The sequence below is a fragment of the Daphnia pulicaria genome, chromosome 9 (genome assembly GCF_021234035.1).
Source record: "Daphnia pulicaria isolate SC F1-1A chromosome 9, SC_F0-13Bv2, whole genome shotgun sequence".
Classification (NCBI taxonomy): Eukaryota; Metazoa; Arthropoda; class Branchiopoda; order Diplostraca; family Daphniidae; genus Daphnia; species Daphnia pulicaria.
This window is the reverse complement of record NC_060921.1, coordinates 2405495-2431579: the sequence shown is the minus strand read 5'-3', so window position 1 is coordinate 2431579 and position 26085 is coordinate 2405495. Positions and strand designations below refer to the sequence as shown.

At 41.5% G+C, this 26085-nt stretch overlaps 7 protein-coding genes across 11 annotated transcripts in view; 3 read left to right on the top strand and 4 right to left on the bottom strand.

Moving 5' to 3' along the window:
* LOC124313226 (syntaxin-18-like) overlaps positions 1-5433 on the top strand; it is a 38697-nt gene extending 33264 nt beyond the window's left edge. The window contains exons 1-2 of one of the 2 annotated variants that reach the window (XM_046778036.1): positions 4259-4373; positions 4438-5433. In XM_046778036.1, coding sequence (XP_046633992.1) covers positions 4450-5400 — 951 coding nt within the window. In that variant the 5' untranslated portion in view covers positions 4259-4373; positions 4438-4449 and the 3' untranslated portion in view covers positions 5401-5433. Of the gene's footprint in view, positions 1-4258; positions 4374-4437 lie in introns of those variants that run through there. The other variant, XM_046778037.1, reaches the window with a different exon arrangement.
* Positions 940-3106, top strand: LOC124313098 (WD40 repeat-containing protein HOS15-like). The gene is made up of 8 exons (XM_046777827.1): positions 940-1144; positions 1217-1419; positions 1500-1661; positions 1742-2077; positions 2154-2284; positions 2382-2553; positions 2615-2728; positions 2802-3106. The coding sequence occupies exons 1-8, from the start codon at positions 1114-1116 to the stop codon at positions 2964-2966; spliced, it is 1314 nt and encodes a 437-aa protein (XP_046633783.1). The 5' UTR covers positions 940-1113; the 3' UTR covers positions 2967-3106.
* LOC124313303 (heme oxygenase-like) lies at positions 5432-6547 on the bottom strand. The gene is made up of 2 exons (XM_046778159.1): positions 6297-6547; positions 5432-6233 (listed from the first exon to the last, which is right to left on the bottom strand). The coding sequence occupies exons 1-2, from the start codon at positions 6397-6399 to the stop codon at positions 5560-5562; spliced, it is 777 nt and encodes a 258-aa protein (XP_046634115.1). The 5' UTR covers positions 6400-6547; the 3' UTR covers positions 5432-5559.
* Positions 6548-6641: 94 nt separating this feature from the next.
* Positions 6642-8863, bottom strand: LOC124313329 (ubiquitin-conjugating enzyme E2 R2-like). The gene is made up of 6 exons (XM_046778207.1): positions 8280-8863; positions 8122-8208; positions 7962-8059; positions 7606-7747; positions 7453-7540; positions 6642-7391 (listed from the first exon to the last, which is right to left on the bottom strand). The coding sequence occupies exons 1-6, from the start codon at positions 8454-8456 to the stop codon at positions 7267-7269; spliced, it is 717 nt and encodes a 238-aa protein (XP_046634163.1). The 5' UTR covers positions 8457-8863; the 3' UTR covers positions 6642-7266.
* Positions 8864-9021: 158 nt separating this feature from the next.
* Positions 9022-18612, bottom strand: LOC124312869 (long-chain-fatty-acid--CoA ligase ACSBG2-like). 4 transcript variants are annotated; one of them, XM_046777403.1, is made up of 20 exons: positions 18222-18612; positions 14838-14921; positions 14048-14207; positions 13653-13976; positions 13443-13570; positions 13290-13378; positions 12639-12820; positions 12347-12501; positions 12053-12248; positions 11826-11927; positions 11572-11718; positions 11419-11487; positions 11161-11297; positions 11056-11100; positions 10822-10987; positions 10568-10705; positions 10333-10482; positions 10059-10199; positions 9685-9991; positions 9022-9612 (listed from the first exon to the last, which is right to left on the bottom strand). In XM_046777403.1, the coding sequence occupies exons 3-20, from the start codon at positions 14198-14200 to the stop codon at positions 9539-9541; spliced, it is 2703 nt and encodes a 900-aa protein (XP_046633359.1). In that variant the 5' UTR covers positions 14201-14207; positions 14838-14921; positions 18222-18612; the 3' UTR covers positions 9022-9538. The 4 variants fall into 4 exon arrangements, with proteins under 4 accessions (XP_046633359.1, XP_046633358.1, XP_046633357.1 ...); XM_046777402.1 differs by having other exon boundaries at positions 14048-14202; XM_046777401.1 differs by lacking the exon at positions 18222-18612 and adding an exon at positions 15248-15420.
* Positions 18613-18909: 297 nt separating this feature from the next.
* Positions 18910-23839, top strand: LOC124312937. Its single transcript, XM_046777531.1, has 4 exons — positions 18910-19295; positions 20657-21104; positions 21867-22315; positions 22430-23839. The coding sequence occupies exons 1-4, from the start codon at positions 19243-19245 to the stop codon at positions 23490-23492; spliced, it is 2013 nt and encodes a 670-aa protein (XP_046633487.1). The 5' UTR covers positions 18910-19242; the 3' UTR covers positions 23493-23839.
* A 10-nt stretch (positions 23840-23849) lies between these two features.
* Positions 23850-26085, bottom strand: part of LOC124312856 — a 14753-nt gene continuing 12517 nt past the window's right edge. The window contains exons 13-14 of the mRNA XM_046777365.1: positions 24406-24525; positions 23850-24192 (exon numbers count right to left, since the gene is read on the bottom strand). Coding sequence (XP_046633321.1) covers positions 24157-24192; positions 24406-24525 — 156 coding nt within the window. The 3' untranslated portion in view covers positions 23850-24156. The remainder of the gene's footprint in view (positions 24193-24405; positions 24526-26085) is intronic.

Here is a 26085-nt window from a genome sequence, read left to right as displayed (position 1 = left end):
AAACGTAAAAATGTTAATAACAATAAAGATGATGCAATTCAAATCTTAACAATTGCGAAAATAAACACTATTTTCATCACACCAACCAATGCGGAAGCTAGATTTCAAGGTCGAGCTTTAGTAATTATAAACCCTTTTAGCAGTTATTGTCTTCGCACACACATCTCCAAAGAAAAGGCAGTGATATTGTGAACGGATAGAAGAAATTCCTCGAAAAGTAGTTAATCAAGAAAAACTGAAATAAACTCCGTCAATAATATTCCTATTAACGTTTAGCGGCCCACTATGCAAAAGAAAAAGGAAAAGAGATTCCAAACATGAGATTGGAAAAGCTTTTCCTATTTTAACATGCTTGTCATTAAGATGCGCAATGGCCAATAACTTCAAAAACAATATTTGCTTATGTTCCCGAACAAAATACTTTGTCGATTAAACGCAACTAGAAAATAGACGACTAAGTTTTACTTACATGGTCAGCAGATCCGGATAACAGTTGGGGTGAAGTAGGTAATCCATCGTCAATTAACGACTGGAATGGCGGCCAGGATGCTGGCTGTCATTCTGGTGGTGGAAATGCCGGGATGAGGACCTGTCAGAATAAAACAATAGTTTTAATATAAACAACTATAAAGAGAGATAAACAAATGGTAATGAACCAGACAGCGATATAATTTGGATCGGCAATTGTGGAAAATGCACCAAAGAGTCAAACCCATTTGTACTAAAGGAGAGGCAGAGGAAAGATATTCTACGAATACACCTCAGGCAAGATGAGAATTCGAGGAATAATGGAGGGGGGGGGGGGCGCAAATTTGTGACGCGTACATTACCAAGTTACCAAGGGAACGAGGGCCATTTTCTAAGAATTTTTTTTTCGAATAGTTTCTCTACCTCCATCTCACATCCTCCCAGACTCAGATGCAGATGCAGTCATCAACAGGAGCTTGCGCAAATACGACGTGTTCCAAACGGAGCAAAATAATTGAGTTAAAATTGTTACATTGTCGCAGCACTCAATTCAAATTGTGCAGTTACGACGTCGATTTAATTACAGTTAATAATTTGTGTACGTAGTTTCGTTCACCACGAGAAAGAGATAAATTTGCCAACGAGATGGCCAAGGTTACAAATTTACTGGACAAAGGTATGTAAATTTTGAAGAACAACCAAATATTTAGCCCAAAATATTTTATTCAATGCCCCATTGTGTGTCCAGATGTATTCAGATATGTTGAGATTTCGCTAACAAACGGACCAGTTGTGAGAAGTTCAAATTTCCACCCAATCGAGCCCGTTGTAGCCTGTGGGTTTATTGGAGAAATCGCACTGCTCAAGGGGTCAAGTCATTCCACCATTTCAACTTGGAAAAGCGAACATCGATTTCATTGTGAAAGTCCGGCGCTGTTTTTAAAATGGAATGTAAGTTATTCTACCTGAATTCATGTATTACACCAAAACTGGTTGGCTAATGCAATAAAATCTAATTTACGGATTATTAGACGAGCGGGACAAAACTAGCAGCTGCATCCTCTGACGGCACTGTCGTTATTTGGAATTATCCAAGTGGCGTGAAACGACTTTTATTTCAAGGCCGTCCAAATCACCCAATTATCGTTTGGAACCCATTCAACTGTAATGTATTTGCCAGTTTCTACAAATCGGTAAGTTTTCTAGAAGAAAAAATTGAAAATTGTGCTCTATAAGATGCACAGGATGTTAACGTTTTCCAATCAATATTAAGGCTGACTACAAAATGGTTTTGATTTGCGATACATCCGACGACTCTACTGACTCCTATGAGCTCGTATCGAATCAAAATGTTTCGTGTGTTGAATGGATTTCACGCAACCAACTCATTTGCGGCTATGATAGGGGAACGGCGGAAATTCACGAAATAAAACTAAGCGATAAGTCAACCAGCAAATTGATCAAGAAACTTGTTGTGAGTGCACGAGTCTCGCACTCGTCAGACCCATACAGTTTGTCAGAAGGAGGTATGGGTTATAAGGTTTCGAATGTCGTCTGGAACGAAGAATTAAAACTGTTGGCCACCAGTTCAGAAGACAGTTGGATCAAGGTATGCCCCAAAATTTAAACGCTTAATGTGCAAAAATAAATGTTGAGCTCCTTCATTTTCAAATAATTGAACGCAGATTTGGTCATTGGAAAAAGAGGATCCCATACGTATGATAGAATCCAGTTCTTCTTGTTGCGAATTGATTTGGAGTCCAACGGAGCTCCCATCCAGCGGAATCGGGAGCGTGGAAAAACCATTTTTAGTTGGGTCAGATTTCTTTCATCTAATATCCAATTATCCCAAATCGATTACTTGACTAAGATTGCGTAAAAGCTCAATCGACTTTTCCTCATCTTTTTTTCAGTGGGTTAGAGAACGGATCTATTTTAGTTTGGTCGCCAACGGAAAAGGAAATACAACCAAGTTTGTTTTTCGATGGACATTCCCAAGAACTGTGTCATATCGCATTTTCGCCTAACGGACGCTATCTCGCATCGACCGACTATGAAGGACAATTGGTTATCTGGTCCACCGAGGTAAAATTGAAAGTAAACGTGTGATGGAATGGCTATCTTAATTTTCTCGCAACATTTTTAGAATTGGGAGATGATATACACTTTGTCACCGTCAGGGTTTCACCACCGGTGCACTATGTCTTGGGACTCGGCCAGTTGCAAGTTGGCCATTTCAGAGGGATCTGGTCAGAAAGAGGTAACTGTTTTGTACTAGGCAATAAATAGCTACAATTTCCATTTAATTTAACGACCCCCTTGTCAATTAACAGTTAAGAATTATTGAATACGTCACTGCTGAAAACCACTGTGCTACCTGTAAGAATATCTCACCAAATCTGAAGCTGTGCACACGCTGCAGAACAGTCTCATATTGTGGCAAGGAATGCCAACGTTCGGACTGGTCAAATCATAAAACTGTTTGCCACAAAAAGTAATTTCTTTCCACCTTTATATGAGTTCAAAATCGAATTGTCTAAGTACTCCTCTGGCCTTTTAAAAATCTCGTGGAATTGAGAGAAAACCCTCTAAGTGTTCTAATCTAGAAAAAGGCATCATCTTCTTAATACAGACAAATGTTTAAACATCCTTCGGTATCTGATCCTTCTTTAATTCCCTTATCAACAAAATCTGAAGAGCCCGGGATGGCTCATGTTAATGGTCGAACTAGCTCAAAATGTTTAGATCCAGAAATGCCTAAATATCACTGGGTGGGGTCATAAAAGAAACTAGCAAAGCGAAAGATTTTTCTTTTTTCCTGTCGGGGATCCTCGTCATACAAATCAGTTAACAGCTGATGCACAATCGAAACAACTCAGATAACGGAATACGATTTTTTGTCGGACCATAACTAACGAGTGAAGCAGCTAAAAACCAGACGATTTTTTTCGGTACTTCTAGAGATATCTAGGGAAGAACATAATTTAGATTTTGACACCACTCAACTCAAAAGATTTCACATGGGCTTTTACTAATTTAGTGTTGTTGGGGGCTAAAAAACTTTCAAAATAAGTCTATTCAAATTAAACCCAAAAACAAGTGAGATAATCACCAACTTATATAGTAATAAAATAAAAGCTTCAAGATCGAAAGCAATACAGACTCAAAATGAAAAACTCATGGAATGCATGTTCTCATGTCTATCGAAAAAATATGGACTGACCACCACTGGAAACCCCCTAACAATTCAATTCTAAAATTGAAGGTAAAATGTGTGTGGGCTTTCTTAATTGTATCGCTATGTTTTTAGAATTGGGAGATGATCTACATTTTAAAAAATGGCACTGTATGGTGCAAAAAACCCTACAATTTCTACGTGGCATGGTTGATAGTCATTTTCATCAAGTACCTTACATTTATAGAATAAAAATCAGGCGCCATATTTTTCGTACATGAGACTCCAGACAAAGGGATTTTTACCTCATCAGCACGTGTGACGACCGGCTTCCAGCCCGGTTGGACCTGGTGTAGTTGAAATTCGCCAACGAAAATGTTCGTCACATTCCATCCAGTTGGATCACTGTGCTCAGTACAATTTATAATGTCATGATATCACATTGTTCAACACAAATTAAGACTGAGCTCTATGTAAGCGAACGAAAATATTGATGGACACACTTCCGATCCGAACAAGGTAGAGTGAATGAATAGAGCCCACGAAAGAATGGCCGCTCCAACTAACTCCAAGGCAAAAATGGCGCCAAAGAAAAACATACAATGCAACGAAATTGGCAACCGACTGGTAGATGGCGGACTAAGTTCCACAACAAACTGACGTGGACGTCTGAAAAATAGAACGGCTGTTGAGTGGAGGCAGATTTTTGCTTAAAAATAATTGTCAAACGGTAACTAACAAATGAATTATAAAGAATTTACATGTTTATATTCAAATCAAAATATATATTGTAGGAAACACCGATCATGATGGATATCACGTCCCTGTTTAAGGCCTCCATCAAGACGGTCCGGACACGCAATAAAGCTCTGGGATTAAATAACAAACCCGAAGACCCAAATCGTATTTTTCCACGACCATCCAAAGATCTTTCCAAATTCCAAACGAAAGCCAAAGAGATTGTCTCAAATGTGGCCAAGTTGAAGGAGTTCTTGACGGAGAATCGAAAGGCATATCTAGATACAAGTGTTCAACTATTCAACCAGGTCCCCAAGTTAAGTCAAGCTGATCGAGCAGAGTTTGACCATACCACCCAACTCATCATCAAAACAAGTAACCAATATTTGCAAGAACTAAAACGAGAAAATGCATCTCAGACTCATGCCAACGCCCAGACAAAGGAACACCGCACCATTGTGATCAGCATTATTGAGCAATACTTTAAATCTGTATGCAAAACTTACAGCGAGCTGAAGGAGTTGTACTCCAAGCGCCAGCATGAGCTCAACAAAGTCACCAAACTTGAAGGAGATGGAATGGCCAGTTTCCGAAAATCCAGCCTGGGATACGAGAGCCCCACCGACAGTCCCAGGGTCTACTCCAGTTACGACGACGATGACAAGAAAGCCGACGAGGAGAACGTGAACTTTACCGTAGCCGAAGTTCAACTGTTTGAAAAGGAGAATTCCCTCTTGTTTAACGAATTAAATAGTCTAACGGAAGAAGTCAACCAGATTTCAGGGCGTGTCGTCAAGATTGCCGAACTGCAGCAAGTTTTGACAGAAAAAGTCCTGGACCAGGAAAAAGATATTGAACGAATCGCCACTACCACCGTCTCGGCTACTGAAAATATTCGCGAGGGCAACGAACAACTACGACAAGCACTGCAAAGCAACTCTGGTTTTCGAATCGCCATCATCTTTTTTATTCTTGTTCTATTCTTCTCCATACTTTTCCTCGATTGGTACAATGATTGAATACAGAAATATGAGATATTTTTTCTCACTGGACTCGTGGACTGTAGTTGTATTTATTGACTATCACAGTTCGTGGTGTTAGATCTGTTAAAATTGGCGCAAGTTTTGATAAGATATATATTTGTCATGCCTTGACAGCGGAATCACTGAAAGATGAGTCTACTGATTATTATTAATATTGCTGATCATTTTATAGCCGAAATAGATAGCCGCAGCTGCAGGGACAACTATCAAAGCAAAGTTGCAGAATTTTTTCAAAACTATCTTGTTGGTGTTGATTGTTCGTATCACCTTGTTGTTCATCCGGAAGACGTTTTTACTCTCTTCGATTAATTTCCACCTGTCTTCTTCTCCCAGCTGCTCCGCGATATGTTCCATGGCGTCGACCATTTGTTTCTTCAGTTTAAAAATAGGAATTACACCGAAATCGGTGACCGATTCACCCTGTTGGTTACTGTTGTTGGCAGGAGGTGTTTGGAATTTCAGACTAGCTTCGAGAGATCGCTTCTTGCGTAGGATTTGTCCTCCAGAAAAAAGGCCCATGAATAAATGGTAAATGTAGGCAGCTAACATGTTGGGATTATCCCTCTCAATGGACGTGAGGTAATCAATGTAGGCAGTGACTGCAGTACTGGGTTGGTAATCGTTTTCAAACCACTGTCTTCCATAATAGAAATGCAGGTCTTCTTCGAAGGCTTTGGTCCTCCTCATACCTTTGATGTCAAGTTCGCTCAGCAGGGTGTGGTTCAGCCGATCAAGAGCCTCTTCAAGATACTTGAAGATTTCATAGAAGCAAAGTAATCCCTCCGCCCAGATCGAGTTGTCACTCATAGCTGTCGATAAAATGAACATGAATTCGTTAATTGACAATGCAACAGTACAACAGCGTTAGTTACCTATTCCGAGTTTAGCATTGACAAGTGCATCACTAATATCGTGGATTTCCCTCGTTGCCTTTCTCATTTGTTTGGTAAACTCGAGTTTTCCCTCAACTGCCATTACGATATTTATATAAGGACTAAACAATTTCAATAATCACAAGAATGGAATTTAGTACAAAGAGACGGGTCACGGGGGACGGCCCAAGTAAGTCTATTTGTAAACAAAGCGAATCTAGAAGATTCTACCGATCTAGGAAGCCTCTTCTCACCCACAAACTGCGTATCACAAAAGAAAAATTACGTTCTAAATTTTTTACGACGCACTAGATGACATGTATTTTCGGTGAAAACCCACAAGAGTAAATAGAGGACAAGAATACCAGCACAAATACAAAAAAAAAAGAACTCGAAAGAGACATATTATTGAATAGCCATCGGATTTTTTTTTCTCAACTTTTGTTTTAGTTTTTTTGTCTTTTTTCTCACAAAATTTTGTTTGCTCAAAATCGGGGGAAGGAATTACATATTTTTGTTTTTTAACTGCGCGAACCATTGTCAGTTCAGAGAAACCCATGAATACTCACCAAGAATAAGGTGACATTTGCTAATATATATACGGGCGGAACGACGAAACACGAATGCGTGTCGAGGTCAGTATAAAGGGATCAACTGAAATCAAGGAGGAGGAAGTTTTTCGTTTTTTGGGAGGGGCTCACATCCGTTCAGAGCAAAATTTTTCGACGAAAAATAAAAATAATAATAAACCTCTGTTCGGCTGTTTGAACTGGGAAACTTTTCTGATGAATTTTAAGATTCCAAACACTAAATCACTTTCGGTCATTATTTGAGAGAGAGAAAAAATAAAGATGAAGGTGGTACCAAAAGGTGTTGTGGAAGAAATGGGAGGTGAACGGATGTTGATTCCAAACAAAGATAATAAGAGGTGGTGGTGTGAAGGGAGATCCGTGGGGCTATAAGAATCACTTTAAGCATTCTCGTTTCCGCTATCGTCAGCTCCATCGGCCTCGTCGTCCTCGACGTAGTCGGAATCCTCATCATCAATATCATAGCAGTCGTCGTAAAAGTCGTTCATGTCCAAAGATTCCGTCACTGTAAACATTTGGAAAACATATTAGAAAATAATCGCCATATTAAAATAAATTAAAATTACCTGGAGGCTTGGACTTGATGCAGTAATCCTCTATGGTCATCGGGACCACCACATTGTCCTTCTCCGCCTCTGCTCGGGAACCAGCAACCTATAAAATATCAAACGAGTTATATAACGTTGGCTTCATCACGTACAGCAATTGAAGTCATTTACCTGCTTCTTGATGATATTGGCGTACTCGGCATCTTTGCCTTTCGAATCCTTCCATCTGCGATACATGACCGAGGCATCGACGTTGGCTGGGCTGGATGTGTTGGGCTCGTTAAACAGAGATATCACCGAGAGCAATATTGTTCTGTACGGGGAAAAGGAGAGAAATACCAATTATATAAGAGCTGGGTTGAAGATGTGGTCGGGAAACCATAAACCGTATTATCTGTATCCAACCGAAACGATTGGGAAGAGGCCATTCAAAGTCACCAAGTGACTTAATTGAATATTATCCCAAATATTCATCTGCACGCAGCTAGAGTCCTTGAGGCCACACAAAGAAAGTTTTGAAGGTTTACCTGACGTTCTGGGTAGGATTCCACCTCTCGCAAGGCAGCTCTCCGCTTTGAGGGTCATCCACTGGTGGGTGAAGGATTGAAATGCACAAATCTCCATTCTAAAAACACACAAGAATGGTTAGATGAGAGAAAAACATTTCACCGAAAAAATAAAACTCACCTCATACACATTTGGGTGCCAGACTTTGGTAACAAATCTCATAGAGGGGGGCGAGTAGGGATAATCAGGTGGGAACTTGAGCTGAGCCTGAACGAGAAAAAGAGAAAACACTGAAATGAGAAAGCAGATCGAGAGTGTTTGCTGGACAATGTAAATACCTTAAAATATCCTCCTTGATACAGAGTTTCTGGTGGGCCAAAAATGGCGACTTCCCAATCGAAAAGTATATCGTCGTTTGTCAATTTAATTCTGAATCCTTCAACAGGCTCATCCTGAATAGTTTTGTACTCCAAGGCCAGGGCCCTGACAGCACTACTACTGGGCTGGGCAGCCATGTTCTTTTGTGGGTTTATTAAAAATTAAACCAGCAAACTTGCAGTCTCAGTAAAATCGTGAACGGGTAGAGTGCAAAGGAGTGAAAGAATAAAACAATCCAAACTCTTGTTGAAATCCCGAGTAGTGATTAATTCCTTTGTTACTACTGACGACGAAATGTATACGACCGACGACACAAAAGGACAGGAAATAATCGCAAGGTAGAGAGCTCAGTCCGTTCTACATAGACTTTCCACAACAACTGCCGCAGCACAGGGGAGAAAAAATGGAAACCAGAAAACGAAATAGAAAATGTGTACAATTAAGATGCGAAAAAAAAAGGAAAATGAGGACAGTTGGGGCAGTTGGATTTCCTCACACTGAGAGAAGACTTTTAATTGTTTGTTTCTACGTCGAGCAGCTAGAGAAAATACCCAACTATCGATACCTTAGTATTAAATCGATTCTACGACGCGTGACGTCATGACTTTCACCCTTGATTCGACTGGCACGTTTCATTTTTATTTCGTTTTACAACTTTTACCATTTCTAGAGGAAAATCAATGACACTTTCTTTTTATATAGTCTGCTCATGTAACGTTTGTATTCAAAAAACGGGTTTTTATATCAACAAGTCTCTCAAAAATAAGGGAAATCTTTTGCAACGTTATGGAAGATTTGGGAAATTAACGGGGGGTACAAAAACTTGGTCATGGATAAAGAACTGTCGAGAGGAACTTGTAGTAACTAGACGAATTTGCATAATATTTTTTTGTGCTTGTAGTAGTATATAGGGACATCATTGCAACATATTTTTCAAGACGACACTATTGAGCAAACCCTCTGACGTGTCTTGACGGACTAGAAAAACCTTGGAACAAAAAAGAGAAAAACAAATATATTTATATTAACCACCCGCGAGATTGGCACCCACCAATATCCTGGAACCCTTTCATAATAATGACGCAGGTGTGTGACACATCCATAAATTTCCCCCCTATCAGAAAAATAAACTACATTTGTAAATCAAGGCTAGTAGTAGTGTAAGATTAGTTGGTAGTAATCCGATTTCCCCACCCCCGCATGGCAGATTATTATTATTTTAGTAGTAAAAACGTTCGATGACGTCAGCGTATTTTTTGGCAACACAACTCCTCTTCATCTTCATAGTGGGCCCTGAACAAGAGAAAAGATATTAACGATTTCACACCTATAGACCGTGAAAATGGCCATTATTATTATTATTACCTAATTCTCCACCTGGAATGGAGAAATCGACAGGCAAGATGGTCCATTTCTGAACGCGCTGGGCAGCCGAAATGGCGTTACGGTTGGCCCTTTCGATGGCAGCATCAATGACTTTGACAAACTTGACAGCTTCAGCATCTTGCCCAGTCAGAGCGGCCATGGGATCACGTTCAGCCATGCCTCGCTCTGCCGCACAGATGACGTCCGTCACCGTTTCAGCCAGCGAAAGGCCATAACTTTCACAGATATCCCGGGTCGGCCGGGTCAAAATGGGCAACGGCTCTTGCGTATCCGGATCCACTTCAGTCTGGAAAATACCCCGAAAAGAATTACAGCAAAATTCAACATAGAAAATAAATAATTTTTAAAATTACTCTCAAAGTCAAGAGAATGGAAAGGAATTTTCGCCTATCACCGACAACCATAGCGTGACTGACTATGGGCAATTCCGCTTTAATGTTATCTTCAATGAGAACCGGAGCCACGTTTTCGCCTCCAGCCGTAATGAGAATTTCCTGCGATTGCCGCCGCCACACGTTGAAATAAAAGAAAAAGAAAACAAAGTGTTAATAATCAACACGAAGAAAAATAGAAAAGAAAAAGATTTGCGCGACGTGATGGATGAGGTGTGGAAATGTATCTACATACTTTAATGCGGCCAGTGATGTAGACGAAGCCAAACTTGTCGGTATGACCAACATCGCCCGTGCTCAGATAGCCGTCAGCGTCCACAACAGACGAAGTGTTGCCAGGGTCATTCAAGTAACCCATAAACACATGCCGTCCGCCCATCAGAATCTGAACAAAACAATAACAAACCGTGAAAATGCATTCTAAAACATAATATTTTCTTTAAAAAAAAATTGTTGAAATAATATCAGACCTCTCCATTGCCGTCCTTGTCCGGGTTAGCAATTTTCGTGAGGCAGCCCGGTACCGATTTTCCAGCGCTGTTGAGCTGGTAACCTTTCGTGATGTTGTTGATGGAGTGCGGTCCCGTCGACTCGCTCATTCCGTAGACCTGCGCCGGGTAAGAGAAACATAAAACCATAAAAATAAAAATCTCAAAATGCTGCTCTCCCTGCCCCTTGTTGTTGTTGTTGCAAGTCATAATAATACGTTACTTATGCCACATACCTCCAAGATGGGAATATCCAGACTCGTAAAATATTCGGCCACTTCTTTGGAGAGAGGCGCGGCACCCGACAAGATCACTCGGGCCTTATCCAAACCCAATCCTTCACGCACTTTTTTGAAGACTAGCGCATTGGCCAGGGCGAATCCAAACGGTTTCGAAGACCTCCTGCGTGTTACAGATAAATAATTTTAGTTCTTCCGACTTGATTTAGTTGTAAAAATAAAAATCGTTACCCTTCCATTCGGCGTCGGTTGTAAGATAATCCAACGCTCTTTGACCTAGAAAATGATTCGTTTTTATTATGACGTTCAAAAAAGAAAATTTTAAAGAAAACCCACCAAGTAGCAATCGTCTTTTTGATGCCAGTCGTCTGTTTGCCGATGGCTTGCATCTTCTCGTAGATTTTCTCCCAGACTCGAGGCACGCCGAAAAAACATGTCGGCCTCACTTCACGCAACGTCTCAGCCAGCGTTCCCTGTGTTGAGCCAAAAAATATGTTAACCATCACACATTTTTAATGACCCCGTAATCAAAAGGAATGCGCGCTGCCAAACCCACTCGATGAACGGTTTAACTTGTACAACACACACACAAACCTTCAAAACATCAGGATCGGCAAAGTAGACCGTCCCGCCTACAGATAGCGGAGCGTAGATGTCGGTAATCTAAACAAATAAACCAAAAATTCCAACTGCAATTAAAAACCAAAAGAAAACACAAATTCCAGGCCATTATTTAAAAGTACAGACCTGAGCTGCGACATGACTTAGCGGCAGGTAACTGAGAAACGTATCCTTGCCGTCTCGCAAGTTCATATAAGTGGCCAGGTTGTGGGAAATCCAAGTCAGGTTGTCGTGGTTCAGCATGACGCCTTTCGGAGGTCCCGTCGTTCCAGACTGTTTGGTAATAAGAATTTAAAACGAAAAACGGTATTATTTAGTTATTAGTGAGAGCCGGTATCGCCCACCCTCCGGAAACTGTCAAGGAAACTACCACTACTAACCGTGTAGATTAGTGTACAACACTGATTGACGGCCAACTTCTTTAAACGATCCTCGTAGACGTTGTCAGGCGTGGCGTTGCCCAAATGCATCAATTGCGACCACTGAGGGAAAAAAGAAGAAAGATAATAAATAAGAGCACACGACTTTCTTTTGCGGTCGACGGAACACATAAGAAAATGATATGGAAGGAAAAATAGAGATGAAGGTGCCGCATAAGTCAACTGACGGTGATGACTCCTTCGACGTGCGGTTTTCCGGTGTACTGGACGATCGCCTTCAAAGTCGGAATTTGGTCCTTGATGGAAAGGATTTTCTCCAGCTGTTTGCGGTCCTCCACCACGATGATGTCGGCCTGCCCGTTCAAGGCGCAATGCAGACACGCCTCGGCCGAATTCGTAGTGTAAATGCCAGCGGCGAAACCACTGTCAAAAGATAAATCACACCGAGACAAACCTCATCATCGACACGAACCCCACCACCAGCACAAAAACGAAAAATTTAGGCCAAAAATCAAACATACCCAGCGTGAATGGCAGCCAAATCGGCGATGATCCATTCGGGTGAATTAAAACCCAAAATACAAACCGAATGGAAACGTTCCAGCCCCAAGCGGATGAAAGCCTTGGCACACACCCTCACATCGTGCAAGTACTGCTTGTACGTCCACTTGATCCACTGTTTAATTCATTCAATCCAGCAGTTGGCACACGCACCCAAAGTGATTACATGAAAAAAAGGGAAAGTTAAAAAATTTTTAAATAACAAACAACTGTGAAATAAGCGAAAAATCGTTTGATTGCACGCGTGTATACCTTTCCATCACGTTTGACGCAAAGGGCAGGATGATCCATATGTCTGGCCACGGTGCGCTGCAGCAAAGTCGGCACCGACAGCGGTGGAATCGACGCCATGCCTCGTTCATCAATCTTGAGCTTGACAGCTCCAGTCGCTGAAGTCGTCGTGTACGAATCGGCCGGGAAAAGTTGGTCGGGACCTACAGAAAAACATAAAATAATAATAAAATATACCCCCCTCGGGCCAAGGGTGAAAAACCACCAGAGTTGAAAGTCTCTTAAATTTTTAATAACACGCTCAAGTCTCATTCGTTATTCCGACTTTGATTATTAACCATTACAACAACAACTACAACAACAAGAGCAAAAAAAAGCCCAAACACTGTCCTTTTTCTCAAGGACCTGCCTAACTCGGTTAAGACACGATGTCATCGCATAGCAGTATTTTCTCATTCCTGAGCTAAGAAGAAAAATACATAAATATTTAACCAAGAGAAAACGCTGGAGGCCATATGTCTACAATGATGAATGACTCTTTTATCATCGCCCCCGTTTTTCTAGTAAGAAAAAAAAGCCAACCTCTTTATTAACTCTCTACTGGTTATGTTACGCTACGACCGAATATGGCACTCTCAAGAAACTTTTCAAAACGAAAAAGATTAATAATACCTTTATTCAATTCCTTGGGTTGCTGACGCATCTCTCCGACAGATTTGCTGGAATCCTTGGCTTCCAACACGCTACTCGTCCGTCTTTTGCTGTTGGAAAATTGTTATTGTTTATACCAGTGAATGTACAAAGAATGTCGATTATTTGAAATACCCTAAATCTGGGCAATCTCTGGCGACTTCGGCACTGACGATGGACGGCAACGGAGTGCTGTGCAAATGTTCCAGCAATCTGTGCTCCATCTTGCAAGGCGGCGTGATGTTAATCACGGTCGTCCCACTCTGAATGTTGGCATAAGCGAAACAATTTTTATTTTTCAAAGCAACGCCCTCCAATCACATAGGAGTGAAGGGGAATATCTACCTTTTGGGTCGTGACCGTCATGTCGGCGGGTGCGGCGGCGGCGGCGGCATCATTGACGGGAGCGGGGGCGATTATCTTGATGCTGGACGAATCGGCATCCAGTTGAAAGCCGCTATCTTCACTCTCCACTCCATTGTTGCTGTCCTGCTCGTCTTTCACCATCGTCAAGTCCCAATCAGATCCTCGAGATTTCGACGAAATCAACACGACCCGTTTAGAGTCGCCAGAAGGAACGATCGTGTGGATCTCAGGATCCTCGTGATGAATTCGCCGAGATTCAAACGACGTCTTGTTGTTCATTTCACTGATGACGTCGCCGTAAGCCTGAAATTTTATCATCAAAGAGAAATTTCACACCTTTTTACTTAGAAAAATGATGCTCAATCATTTTTTACCTGTTTGCGGCGTGGAGTCATCTCGACAACAGAAGACATTGGCTGCTGCTGTAATGAAAGGTCGGCTGATGAAATGGCGTCTAGTTGATGATGATCGTGACTCGGCGTCAAGGAGGGCATGCTGCTCAACTGCTGCTGCTGATGCCTGGACATACCTGTGCTTATTGTTGTTGTTGTTGTTTTCGGTACACAAAGGAAATAAACGCCAGAAAACCGCAAAATCAGATCGTGACACGCAGGAAAATCTTTTTTTTTTAAACAAAACCTCCCGTAGTGATGGGAGAATATCCACACAACAAGAGGGGAAATAATAAATATAAAAATATATATACGGGCTTCGATCTCAATTAAACGCTGATCGCGCTCCAGGTGGAATAACAATAACCAGAAAGAACTTTCTTCCCCTGGCGTCTGAAAATATTAAAAAATGGGCGTGGATGACGCCATCACGCCAACCGTCGATACAAACAAAAAGATTCCCACCAGAAAAATTACTAAAACAAACCTCACATCTTTTGTGTGATTAACATCTTAAGAAAAATGACACAATGTTTTAAAAATTTCGATTAAACAAAAGACCGACCCCACACAAGACCTTCAGCTCCCAACAATTAACCGACAAACCGTCACGTGGTTTCTCAAAAAAAACTAAAATAATTATTACAATCGTTAAAACAAAGAGACCGTAACAGAGAGAGAACCCGATCCCCACATAAAAATTCCGCCATCTTTTAACGAGAAAAACACATGCAACAAAATCCACCCGAGTGTCGAAAAGATTTTTCTTTACCTTAGGAAAAATTCGTGTAGACTGTGTTTCTTCGTTTGACGTCAAGCTCTGTTGATCTTCCACCAACTGGCAAACAAGTTCCCCCTGTTTAAGTCGTAAAAAGAAAAAATATTGGATTATAAATTGCATCACACACAAACTCAAGACGAAAATATGATGTCGGCCATGCTGGATTTCACACACTAGCGCAAAGTAGTAGGAGAGATAAAACAAAAAAGAAATACGATCGCCCATATCTCTGTGAAATTATACAACGAGGTGAGAGAGGGAAAAAATAATATCCCAACCACATATATGGATAGATTAATAATCTACCTGGCGGCCATATAAAATCCCCACGTGGTCGTCACATCAATTTCAACCTACTGACACACAAATTGATTGAGAAAAAAAGGGTTTTTTCTAGTTACCACGTGATTTTTTCTTTTCAATCGATCAAACAATGGCCAGCCAAACTCTGAGACGATTAAACACACGATCCAACTCTAATCCCGCAGCGCGTGAACGTGTTTTTTTGAACAGAAAATAACAACGAACAACCAACAGCTCTCGGGACGGGATTCCGACTAGGACTGAAGCCGAATTGGAAACGATTGAAGGGAAGTGAGAGACACTTGGAATTAAATTTTAAAAATGGCAACGTTGCACATTTTTCTTGTTCATCCCCCGCCAAAAAATTCCAACGGGAGTGGTGGTAAATGAAAGAAAATTTGACTCAGCTGATTATGGGCGACACGTGTCAGTGGCCTTCGGCTATCTACATCCCAAATCCACCTTTTTTTTATTATTATATTTTTATCTTTAATTGCAATTGTCTATTACAACCAGACCCCCTCACAGGGGCGTCTCTTTCAATTGGATTTTTTAACGACGTGTGAGGGCCGCCACTGCGTATAATCATTCGACACGATCACGTTCGAAAGTGTGCGCGAGCTTCGTGAAATAAAATAAATGGCTTAGACGTTAATTCGATATCTCTTGAAATGATCTTCCTACTCCGTAAATGGACAGATTTATTCTTTACAGAGAAATAATAAAAAGAAGATTTGCGTCTCGTGTGGGTGACTAGACGTCCGTGACGCCACTCACGGTGTGATTATTAATCCCGTTGGAATATAATAAGATTACGACCGGCGTGCAACACTTTCAAGTGACGAAAATCACGAAAAAGTCATCGCTCGTAAATCAATTCAACCGTGAACAAATAAAAACAGCAGTCGGGAGGAAGAAAAATATAAAACTGGAATTTTGGGGTTGGAGAATGTGCGGCGCGCGAAGATTTGAATCTGCCGAGATTATATCAGAATTTTTTCCTATATATATCTGATCAAGATAAATATTGAGACAATTTTCTATCTACCAAGTTATATTTGCCGACTATATCTTAATAATAAATTCCCTTTCACCTCTTTATAATATTGTAGCTAGCTAGCTATAGCTCTTAGATTGTGTGTACGTCAAATTCGGTTTGTCCCGCAGGTATATAAATATACGATATTATATAAGAGAGAGAGAGAAGAATCATTTTGCTAGTGTACAAAGGGGGGCGGGTCAAGGCCCGTCCAGGTTGATTTGCATTGCAACATATTTTACGACTCTGCTGGCTGTGCTGGCCTCTTGATAATATTTATACTGTGTACATAGTACTACATTATATTCCGTGAATAGCTATACTCGACTATTGAGAAATTCTAGCCGCGGTTAAATAACCACTTTGGTGTATAGTAACTTTCTATTTCTTGTTTGTTTAAGCGGATGGCCTCCCGTTTATCTATCCGATTTTCAATCAGAAGACGATCTATACTTAGCATAATTATTTCCATCTATAAATATAACGATGATTTGAATATATAGTTGCTGCTGGCTCTATTGTCTCTACATCTCTTGCGTAACATTTTCACGAGGAAAAAAAAAACACAAAATCAGCCGAAAGGCAAAAAACACAAAACGATGTCGAGGAAAAAAAGAAAATATTATTTTTCCAGAGATAATGACGAGAGCGTTGCTGCTGCTGTCGGGAATTGATTTTGTAAGAATTTTCACGTGGACTCGTTTCTTCCCTCCCGAAGAAAAAAAAGAGCCGACAAAAAAGAACCAAAGTGCCGCCATCAACTTAAAAAACCAAAATCACAGAGTACTAGTAATACACCATTCCACTTTACTTATGTGATGTACACGTAGGCAATATAATGAAGTTTTAACTGATTCCCAACGCCGTCATAATAACAAACGAAAAAATAGAGTTCAGCATTAGAGTTAATGACGTCAACAAAATGAACGACAGATGGTGGAAAGTTCCAGAACAAAATGAAACCAAAAGGTCGTAGGTTATTTCGATTTGAGTTGAGTGACTCACGGTCCCAATTCTAACCCCCATCATCTAGTAGGCTATAGAAGAATAGATTTTAATCTAATCAGAGATGACACACATTTCTTGTTATTTTTCTCGGTCAAACTATACTCGATGGCCTTGTGCGCGACTGTCCAAGAAGAAGAAGAAGATTCCCGCGCGTGTAAATTAGATGGGCAGCGCAGGTGTGTTCCTCAGAGCGTAGAGAAGATGACAACAAAAGCCGCTTTTATTAGATTTTACAACTGCCAGAAATAAATATATAGAACTGTGCACTCTAGAAAAATAAAAAATGTTTTCTTTCTAGTTTATCCTTTAGAAAAATAAAAACAAAATGGCCGACTGGCCATTTATAAATTATTGAGGTTATGTGCTCCAATTTTTCTTTTGACAGCCACTATTTTTTTGACATGTTTGAATCGTATCGATAGTATATACATACACATATAGGATATGCAATCATTGTGTAAAAATCTGTTGTAACGGGTTTTTTTTCTTTCGTTCCGTCCCTTTTCGGGACAGAAACTCATTAACTCCCTCCCACCTCATTGATATGCGCAGAGTCGATAATGTTGTTGTTGTGTCTGATTATATAAGGAACACACACGACCGCGTGTGACGTCACGTTTAACTAACGCTATAGCTATACACGGATGAAATTAGGAAATAACTCGGTCGAATAAATAAAGACAAAATATTTTTAAAAAATTTAATCTTTTTATAATTTAATAAAGAATTATAAGAAGAAAAAGAATAAAACCGGATCGACTGGATTGTTATCGCAATAAATGTCTATAGACCAACCAAAATCAGAACATTTTTGAAGGTTTTATCGTGTGTAGGATATACTTGGAATCATTTCACTCACGATCAAATGATTATATAACGTTTGCCATAGTTATCGAATCAATTCTCAATCAAGGCAAAACATATCAGTACTCACGAACTCACTTATTATATCTAATTTTATTCTTGCATACTAATGAGACTGATGTATCGTTTGTGAATTTTTTCTCTTTTTTTGTGTTTGTTACCTGGTGGGTTTTTATTTGATGATGATGGAAGGGGGGCCCGGCTGTTATTGTTCTATAACGAGCGTTCCGCACAGCACACTCGAATGAAAAATAATTGCCAATAGATTTCGCAATTTTCTCCCGCTGCGCTGCTGCTGCTACCCGCACACACTGGTAACATGAAATTAGACACAACACGGACAACACACAAAAAACAATCACGGGCACACGTTGATAACTTGCGGATGCTGTGGGCGACCGCGACAACACCCCGGGAAATTAGACACACGGAAAAAAAAAGAAATAGCGGGAAATTTGAAATTGAATTTTAAAAAAAAGAGGAAAAAGAGAACGCGATAGGCACCGTTTCCTCTCTTGCGGAACTTTTTCGTGATTTTGTGAGGCGGTGGCGATGTGGCGATGGCTCATTTATATAGTCACACACATAACCAAAAAGTGGATGGAGCTGCCCAGCAGCAGTAGGCGGGACTGGCGGGCTGCCATCTAGCGTCATCAGTTATAGCCGTACAACATTTTTCTTTTCTTTTATGATTTTATTTCTTTTGTTATCTATAGACACGCAGTGGGAGGGTGGGGAGGGGATTAGGGCGCATGATCCGAACCGGACATGTTCTACACACATCCGGTTGTATAGTGAGTGCTCAGCTCACCGTGACTGCAACCGAGTCAATTGCCGAACGATATAAATCGGGGGGTTCAGTTGTCAGGTGAGTTCAGTCGAGTTGTTTGGCGGGGGTTCAAACAATTCCAGCAGTCGCCGTTCAAACATCTCCCAAAAAATCATCGTGAGCAAACTGTTTGGCATATGCGTGTCACCTTAGCGTAGACTGAAAATCGGTTATTGATCGCGACAGAACAATTCGAGGTCCGCACGAGAGTAAAAAAAAAAAGAAATTGAGTCCTCAAGTTGCTGCTGTTGAATTTGGTTGAACTCATGCCAAAATAAGCGTTGGAACGTCTCTCCTGTTGTCGAAAAAGACAGAAGAGAGCGTGACAAAAAAAAAACGGGGCGGGGTCGTTTATGGAACCACCAACTGCCCAGGAGAAATGCATTTGCCAAATCTGCACTTGCGGGTAAGTTCATTTGAATTTAGTACGTAGATTTTAATCATTTTTTGGGGGGATAAATTATAGAATTTAAATGGAGAATTTTCTGGATGATCACGAGCCTGTCACGATGTACATTTTCCGAACTCTGTCCTCAGTGACACTCGATCACTTGAAAGATAAATTTCAACTCTGGAATCTTCTGGTTAAAAATATATGTGTTGTCGTCTTTTTAGTTAGACCTTGTCACCCTCAAAGTTATCGAAAGATCAAGGATTCTCAAATTTCCAGCATTTCTTATCTAATCAGCAGCCCATGTGCAATGATAGTTTCATATTTTAAAATAAAATAATAAGACTGTTGGGAAGAGTTTATTATTAATACAATTGGCCTTATAGACTGGCGACACGGTTTGATCGATAAAGTAGATGGAAATAGGGGGGAATATAGGTACCAATTTCGTCTGTATTAGATGGGGGAAGAAGAAGGAAAAAATGAAAGTTGTAACAATAAGGGGGGTGGATTGGTGGTCCGGTTGATTGAGAATCCGGCGTGACACACACAGCAACAACAGCACAGCAAGAGCAACCGACTGAATTATTAGGAAACGCTATGGCGAGTTGGTGACCGTTTCAAACATTTGATATCCTTCCCCCGAAACTAAAAAAAAAATAAGAAAAAGAAAAAAACGATAAAACAAGACGAGGATTTTCTTATTTCTTATCGTCGAGGGAGCCACTATATAACGCTCGTCTCACGCACGACAGCCAAGTCTCACGCAATTGCATTTCATGCCAGACTTGCGTGATGGTCCTCACGGCACGATGATGATGATGACGGCCCACAGAGAACCAACCAACAAAAAAGAACTTTTTTTGTATTTTATTTCATTTATTTTTAGAAACAAGAAAGAAAGAGAAATCCCAGTAAAAAAGTTCCCCCCCTATGTAGCACCTCTTCAATTGTACAGCGACCCAATAAAATATAACGAGCCTCTGAAAATGTGTCTATACTATTCAAAATCCATTTTATATCCAATATAGAAAGTTGATTTAACTTTTAAGTCCTATCGAATCTGCTGGAATTGTTTCCTTCGGTTAGCGCATAGAAAGTTATTGGGTTGCAGATGAGCTCATCCACCGCAGTCTGGGCAGTCGCTTTAAAAAATTCACGCGGACGTCAGCAAAGAGAGTCTCAGGGACATCTACTGGACGGCCATCATTGATTTATCGGTGGCCACTAGTCGATTTGATATTATTCCAGATGACAAACCTGTGATGGCGGCCGTATTGGTTGCTATCTCCCTTTTGGAAATAGACTCAACAGACGATTGAATTTCATTTGAACTCTTGCGACATTTAAAATTTCAACTGCGTGTATACATATAGACGCCATCGTTGTCGCAAACATCCCCAGCAAGCGACTTTGGATTTCGGACCCGCTAGTCGATCCGCCGAATTGCTGATGAGCTCCAGTCTGGCCCAGAACGACTACGCCCAGCCGGCCAGGCCGGCCGAGCGGCCCGTCATTAAGAAACTGGTGGACAACTTGCAGGTCGGCGGTCCAGGCGTTGGCATGGAAGCCAAACCGTCACTCCGGACGGACTATCCGGAATTCCAGGTCAAGAGGCCAGTCATCCATCGGTTGGTGGATCAGTTGAAAACATCCGGCGGAACCGCTTCCTTCGACGGGGATCCATTCACCGCTACAACGCTCAGCCGTGACCAGTACCGGCCGTTCAGCAACGTCAAACGGCCGGAAGGCGGACGCAAATTGCGGTCCTCGTTAAAAGTCAGGGGCAACCTGGACGCCGTTTCAACCAGTCGGGACTACCAGGTAAACCCTGGACACGATTCCGCGGCATTAACAAAGTCATTTTCCCTCGTCACGAATAAAAAATCAAAATTGTCTCGTGAATGTTAAATTAATTCCGTTAAAAAATTAAATAATAATTTCAATATCATAAAAAATCCATTTCGGTGGTTTGCGGCGGCAGCTCATTTGCGTATGGGAAAGTGGGAGAATATAACGAGTTCAATTAGGTCAAGTTCACGCAACTTTGACGTGAGTCGTGTGGTAGTGGTGGTGGTGCTGGCCAGTGGGGGGCTGGCTGCCCTTGGGGCCAACTTGGCAACTGCTGATCCCAGGGTCCTTTTTTTTCTATTCGTATCTTGGGGCTCAGAGGCTATCTGACGTCTAGGATTTTTTGGACAGAGTGAATTTGAGTTTGGCCATAACAGAGTCACGCCAATCAATTTCCCGACAAACAAACATTAAACAACGTATATAGGAATTGAGAGACGCAATCCAATACACGGGCGACCTCGTCCTACTCCAATAAACACCGAGGGACCCATCAACCGGTTCACTTCCACCTCTATCGATAACCCCGCAGCCCATATCATAATTAAACTAACATTTTTAATTTTAAAAATAAATTTCTAATTAAAAAAAATTAAATTTCTAAAATTTTAGATTAAAAAAAAAGAATTAATTTTTAAATTTGTAATTTAATTAAATAAATTTTTAAATAATAAAAACAAATTTAATTAATTTTTGTAAATTAAAAAAATTCAATGCAATTTTGTAAATTAAAAGGATCACGAGAATTACGTGCGGCCGGCCAATCACCGGATCCCGGACAGCATTCAATTGGAGAGCGGCAACGTGGTGGACTCGTCCGTGTCCAACGCCGATTTCCGCCAGTTCACCGTGGAGCGGCCGACGATCCGGCGGCTGCAAAGTTCATTGAAAATCGCGGCCGGATCGATGGAGCAGAACGAGTCGCTGTCGCAGGCCACCTACAAGGAGATGCCCGTCTCCAGACCCAAACGCCATCTGCTGGCCGATCAAATTACCACTGGCGGCAACGGACAGGAAATGGCCAAGGCCGGCCACTTGCACGAGGACTACAAACAATTCACGGCCGAACGTCCAGTTATCAAAAAGCTCCAGGACAATTTGGCCATCCCTCACCTGGCCAAATTCGAAGCCCACAATGCGGAATATCCGGAACACCTCGACTACGCCAAACCCATCCGCAAAAAGTAAAAAAAATTCCAAATTTGACTCCGCCCATTTTTCCGGGTTGTTGCGGAATGCCGGAATGGCGTGTGTTGATGGATCAACTGGTGATGTTGAATTTTTGTTTGATTCCGCAGGATGGAAGACACGCTGAAATTCAGCGGTGCCATGGAACAATCGTCTCAGTCACGCAAGGATTACGTGGAATTTCACGCCGAGCGGCCCATCATCAAGAAATTGCAGGACAACATTCCGGTGCATCCGACCAACGGGGCCTATTACAAGGCTGGCGACCAGCAGCCGCAATCGACCCAGCGTGACTACGGCCACCAGTTCGAGTCGAAACGGCCCATCATCAACAAGTTGCACGACAATCTCAAAATGGAAGGCGACGTCGACCTCCAGACGGCCTACATGCAATCCTACGTCCAGAAGACCGATCCCGTCCGCCCGGAAATCAAGCGGATGCACAGCACTTTGGCTGTGGCCGGAGGCGATTTCGCCACCGAGTCGGTGGTCAAAGCGGATTATCCGGAGCACCGCGTCCAGCGTCCGACCATCGCCAAACCGGTCGGCCAATTGCAGAGCAACGATTCCTCCTGGGGCAACAATAACAGCCGGCCGGCGGCCGGGGCCCGTCGGGTGAGTCAACAGTTTGATGGACAACAGCCGGCCGGCATCGGATACTTTCAACCGGGACCCAATATGAACCGAGTCCGCCAGATGGAGTCGTCGATCCAATTCGGATCGGGAAATAATTCGCCGGCCATGACCAGCGAGGCCCAGGATTCTTTTATTCCGCTGGATGGAGCCCAGAAGAGTCAAATGACGAGGCCCCGCACCAGCAACCGACTCCAGGACTGGAACGTGAACGAGCCTTCCGGCCGGATCCGGATGAACGGCAACAATGCGCAGCAGAAATTGTCGCATCAGCCAATGACGAGGGACCAAGTCGTTGCCCAGCAGGCGAGACGGAAGCACCAGGCCACCGAGTCGTCGTTCTCACTGGGCGGCGGCCAGCAGCAGACGGCCCAAAATCACGAGGTGGACGGATCACTTTACAAAAAGAGTTTCACGTTGCCGGCCATTGAGCCGTGCCCGGCGGCCGTTTTGCACGTCGACGACAAATCCAATTATCAATTCACCCGCGAATTGCACAATCATCGCTTCTACCGGCCAATCATCAACTCGATGGGCTGAAGGTTGGGGACAATTTTTATGACAAAACAAATCAAAACTCAAATGATTTAGAGAAAATAAAATTATAGGAATGATCAATTAATTTTGCACCCGTAGGGCGATTGGTAGTGACCTTCACTTTTGACAAGGTCTCGACTTATTTTTTATGTTTTTTCGTCTCGACTTATTTCCTAAAAATCCAATTTAACTTTTGACTAAATAAAAAAAATTTTCTATCTCAAATTTATTTTATTTTATGTTTTATTTCAGAAATTAATCGTTTTTCGATTAGCGTTTGGCTGCTGGATGTCTCGTTTTTGTATTTGCACTAACTACCGACCACAATACACTTAACATTTCGAATTGAATCAACTCCTGCTTGAATAATTTGTTTATTATTAAATATCTAATTTTATTTGTTATAATTATATTCTCCTATAGAAACCTTTCAGGATTTTGTTTAGTTATGATTAGACTACTGTGATGCTGGATCCACATCTGTTTGCACTGCCACAGGATTGAATTTTATTCTTCGTGTGTCCGATGGAGAAATAAAACAACTGAACGAATGAAATAAATAACGATGATTATTTCAAGTCGCAATTGGATCCGATTGGCCATTCGCCGCCGGTTTCTTTTTTCTTTCGCAATCCTCTCGTGATCTTCAATCTTGACTTGGAATTTCTTACTGGCCGTCGACGACGTATTCTACGACAACAACCTAATAATATGAGATGTGGTTATAACATAAGGATTGATAAGGATGAACTGTAGGTGAATTGCTATAAAGGACGATTTATGAAAATAGAGAAATATGCCCGGGGCAGCATGGGGTTAAGGGTTATTAAGGTTATAGTATTATATTATAAGTTATATTTGTGTTATTACGGTTAAAATAAATTTTATTAAGAAAACGAATTTCCCGTTTATATACCTTGTTGCCATAGTTTGAGTTGAATATAAATTTGTAGTCCGGGACATCCGTAGACGAAGAATACAACCACGAGAAACGTTTGCCCCAATCTCCTTCGTCGATGTAAACGGGTTCCCAGTTCTGAAATAACGTTGAATATATTTAAATTGTATTACAATTAAATATCACTCTCTCTTTATCCGTTCCGTTTTCTTGTTTACCTCAGCTGACCAAATGATGAATTTCCCTTCAGAATCCGCTGATGCGAGAAACCGCCCGTCGGGTGAAAACGACAGCCAATCTACCCGATCTGAATGTTGACTGAGAAATCTTGTCTTTTCCTTTGCCAGCGGAGTCCAAATGACAATCTCCCCATTGAACAATCCACTGTAATGAAAATGAAAATGAAAATAAAAAATGGGAAATTTCTCCCCTTCCTCCTCGCACATTCCTGACGCGGGAATAATGAAAATTGAATTTTTGAGCGCGAAAGGCTTCTTTTCTCCATCTTTTGAGAAAAATATGTGGATGCAGACTTTTTTAGTTCAATCCCATTTTTCACAATTCCCGTCCGTTGGTCAACTCACCCAATAGCCAAAATGAAATTGTCGTCGTCCACTCCCGCGTCGTCCGTTTGTTTCCCGTTTGGACGCCATGCCAAACTGTTCCAGTGGCCATCGACCTTTGTGACGTGAATGGGTTGGTCTCTGTCCATCGACCAAATCTACGAGAAAGAAAGACAAGTTGGCAACATGACACGCCAATTCAACAAAAGAACAACAACAATTTACCGCCATCCATCCGTAGTATGAACAAACGGCCAAACATTTCGTCCTTTCGTCCCAGGCCATGTCGAATATCCGACCCTTAATGGAATAACAAGAGAATAATTTATCGAGAATGTGCAATGCCATGCCAATGGGTTAAAAAAACTCACCATCGCGTTTTCATGTTTGAATTGTTCAACGATTGTTGCGGAAGTCGTCGATTCGTCAATTTCCCAAATTTCAATTCTCCCGCCATCCCATAAGCCGAGAGCGACTCGATTCGCAGAGATCCACTGGACACTCGTGATTTTTTTCCAAATTTGTGTGTGTGAAATTGTGTGGAAATGAAATGACCGTTGGTCGACAGGGCAGGAATTGAACAAGAAAACATCTTTTCCATGTTCAAACTAAAAAGTAGAAAAAGTTAAAATTAGGGGAAGAGACGCGCGGCAATTTGAAGAAAAGGGAGGATGAGAAGAGGTTCACATTAATACATCTCGCTTCGGGGGGGGGGGGAGGGGGGGGTTAAAAAAATGACATAGGAGGAGGGGTTTACCAAAATCAAACCAGGAAAGGTTGGCCAAAATATGACGTCACTTGGCCAATCGCCACTCCCTCTAGGGCGAAATTGGATTTTTGTTACAAAAGATTTCTTCTCAAAAAATAGTGGGAGGGTTGAGCATTTTGTGGCGTAATAAAAGGAGTGGGGATAACTTTTCGTTACGGACCAAAGGGAGGGGGAGAAAGAAAAAAGCGCCGAAATTGCGCGATGTTGTATTACTTGAACGCTCCCATCAGATTGCGGTCAAACAAAAATGATTTTACTAAAACGACGTGAAATCAGGTGAAACTACCAGGAAACTACATTTAGCTTGAAGGTAGAATTACAAAATGTTGTGGTTCTAAACATTTTAAAAGGTTGGACTTGGCGGTT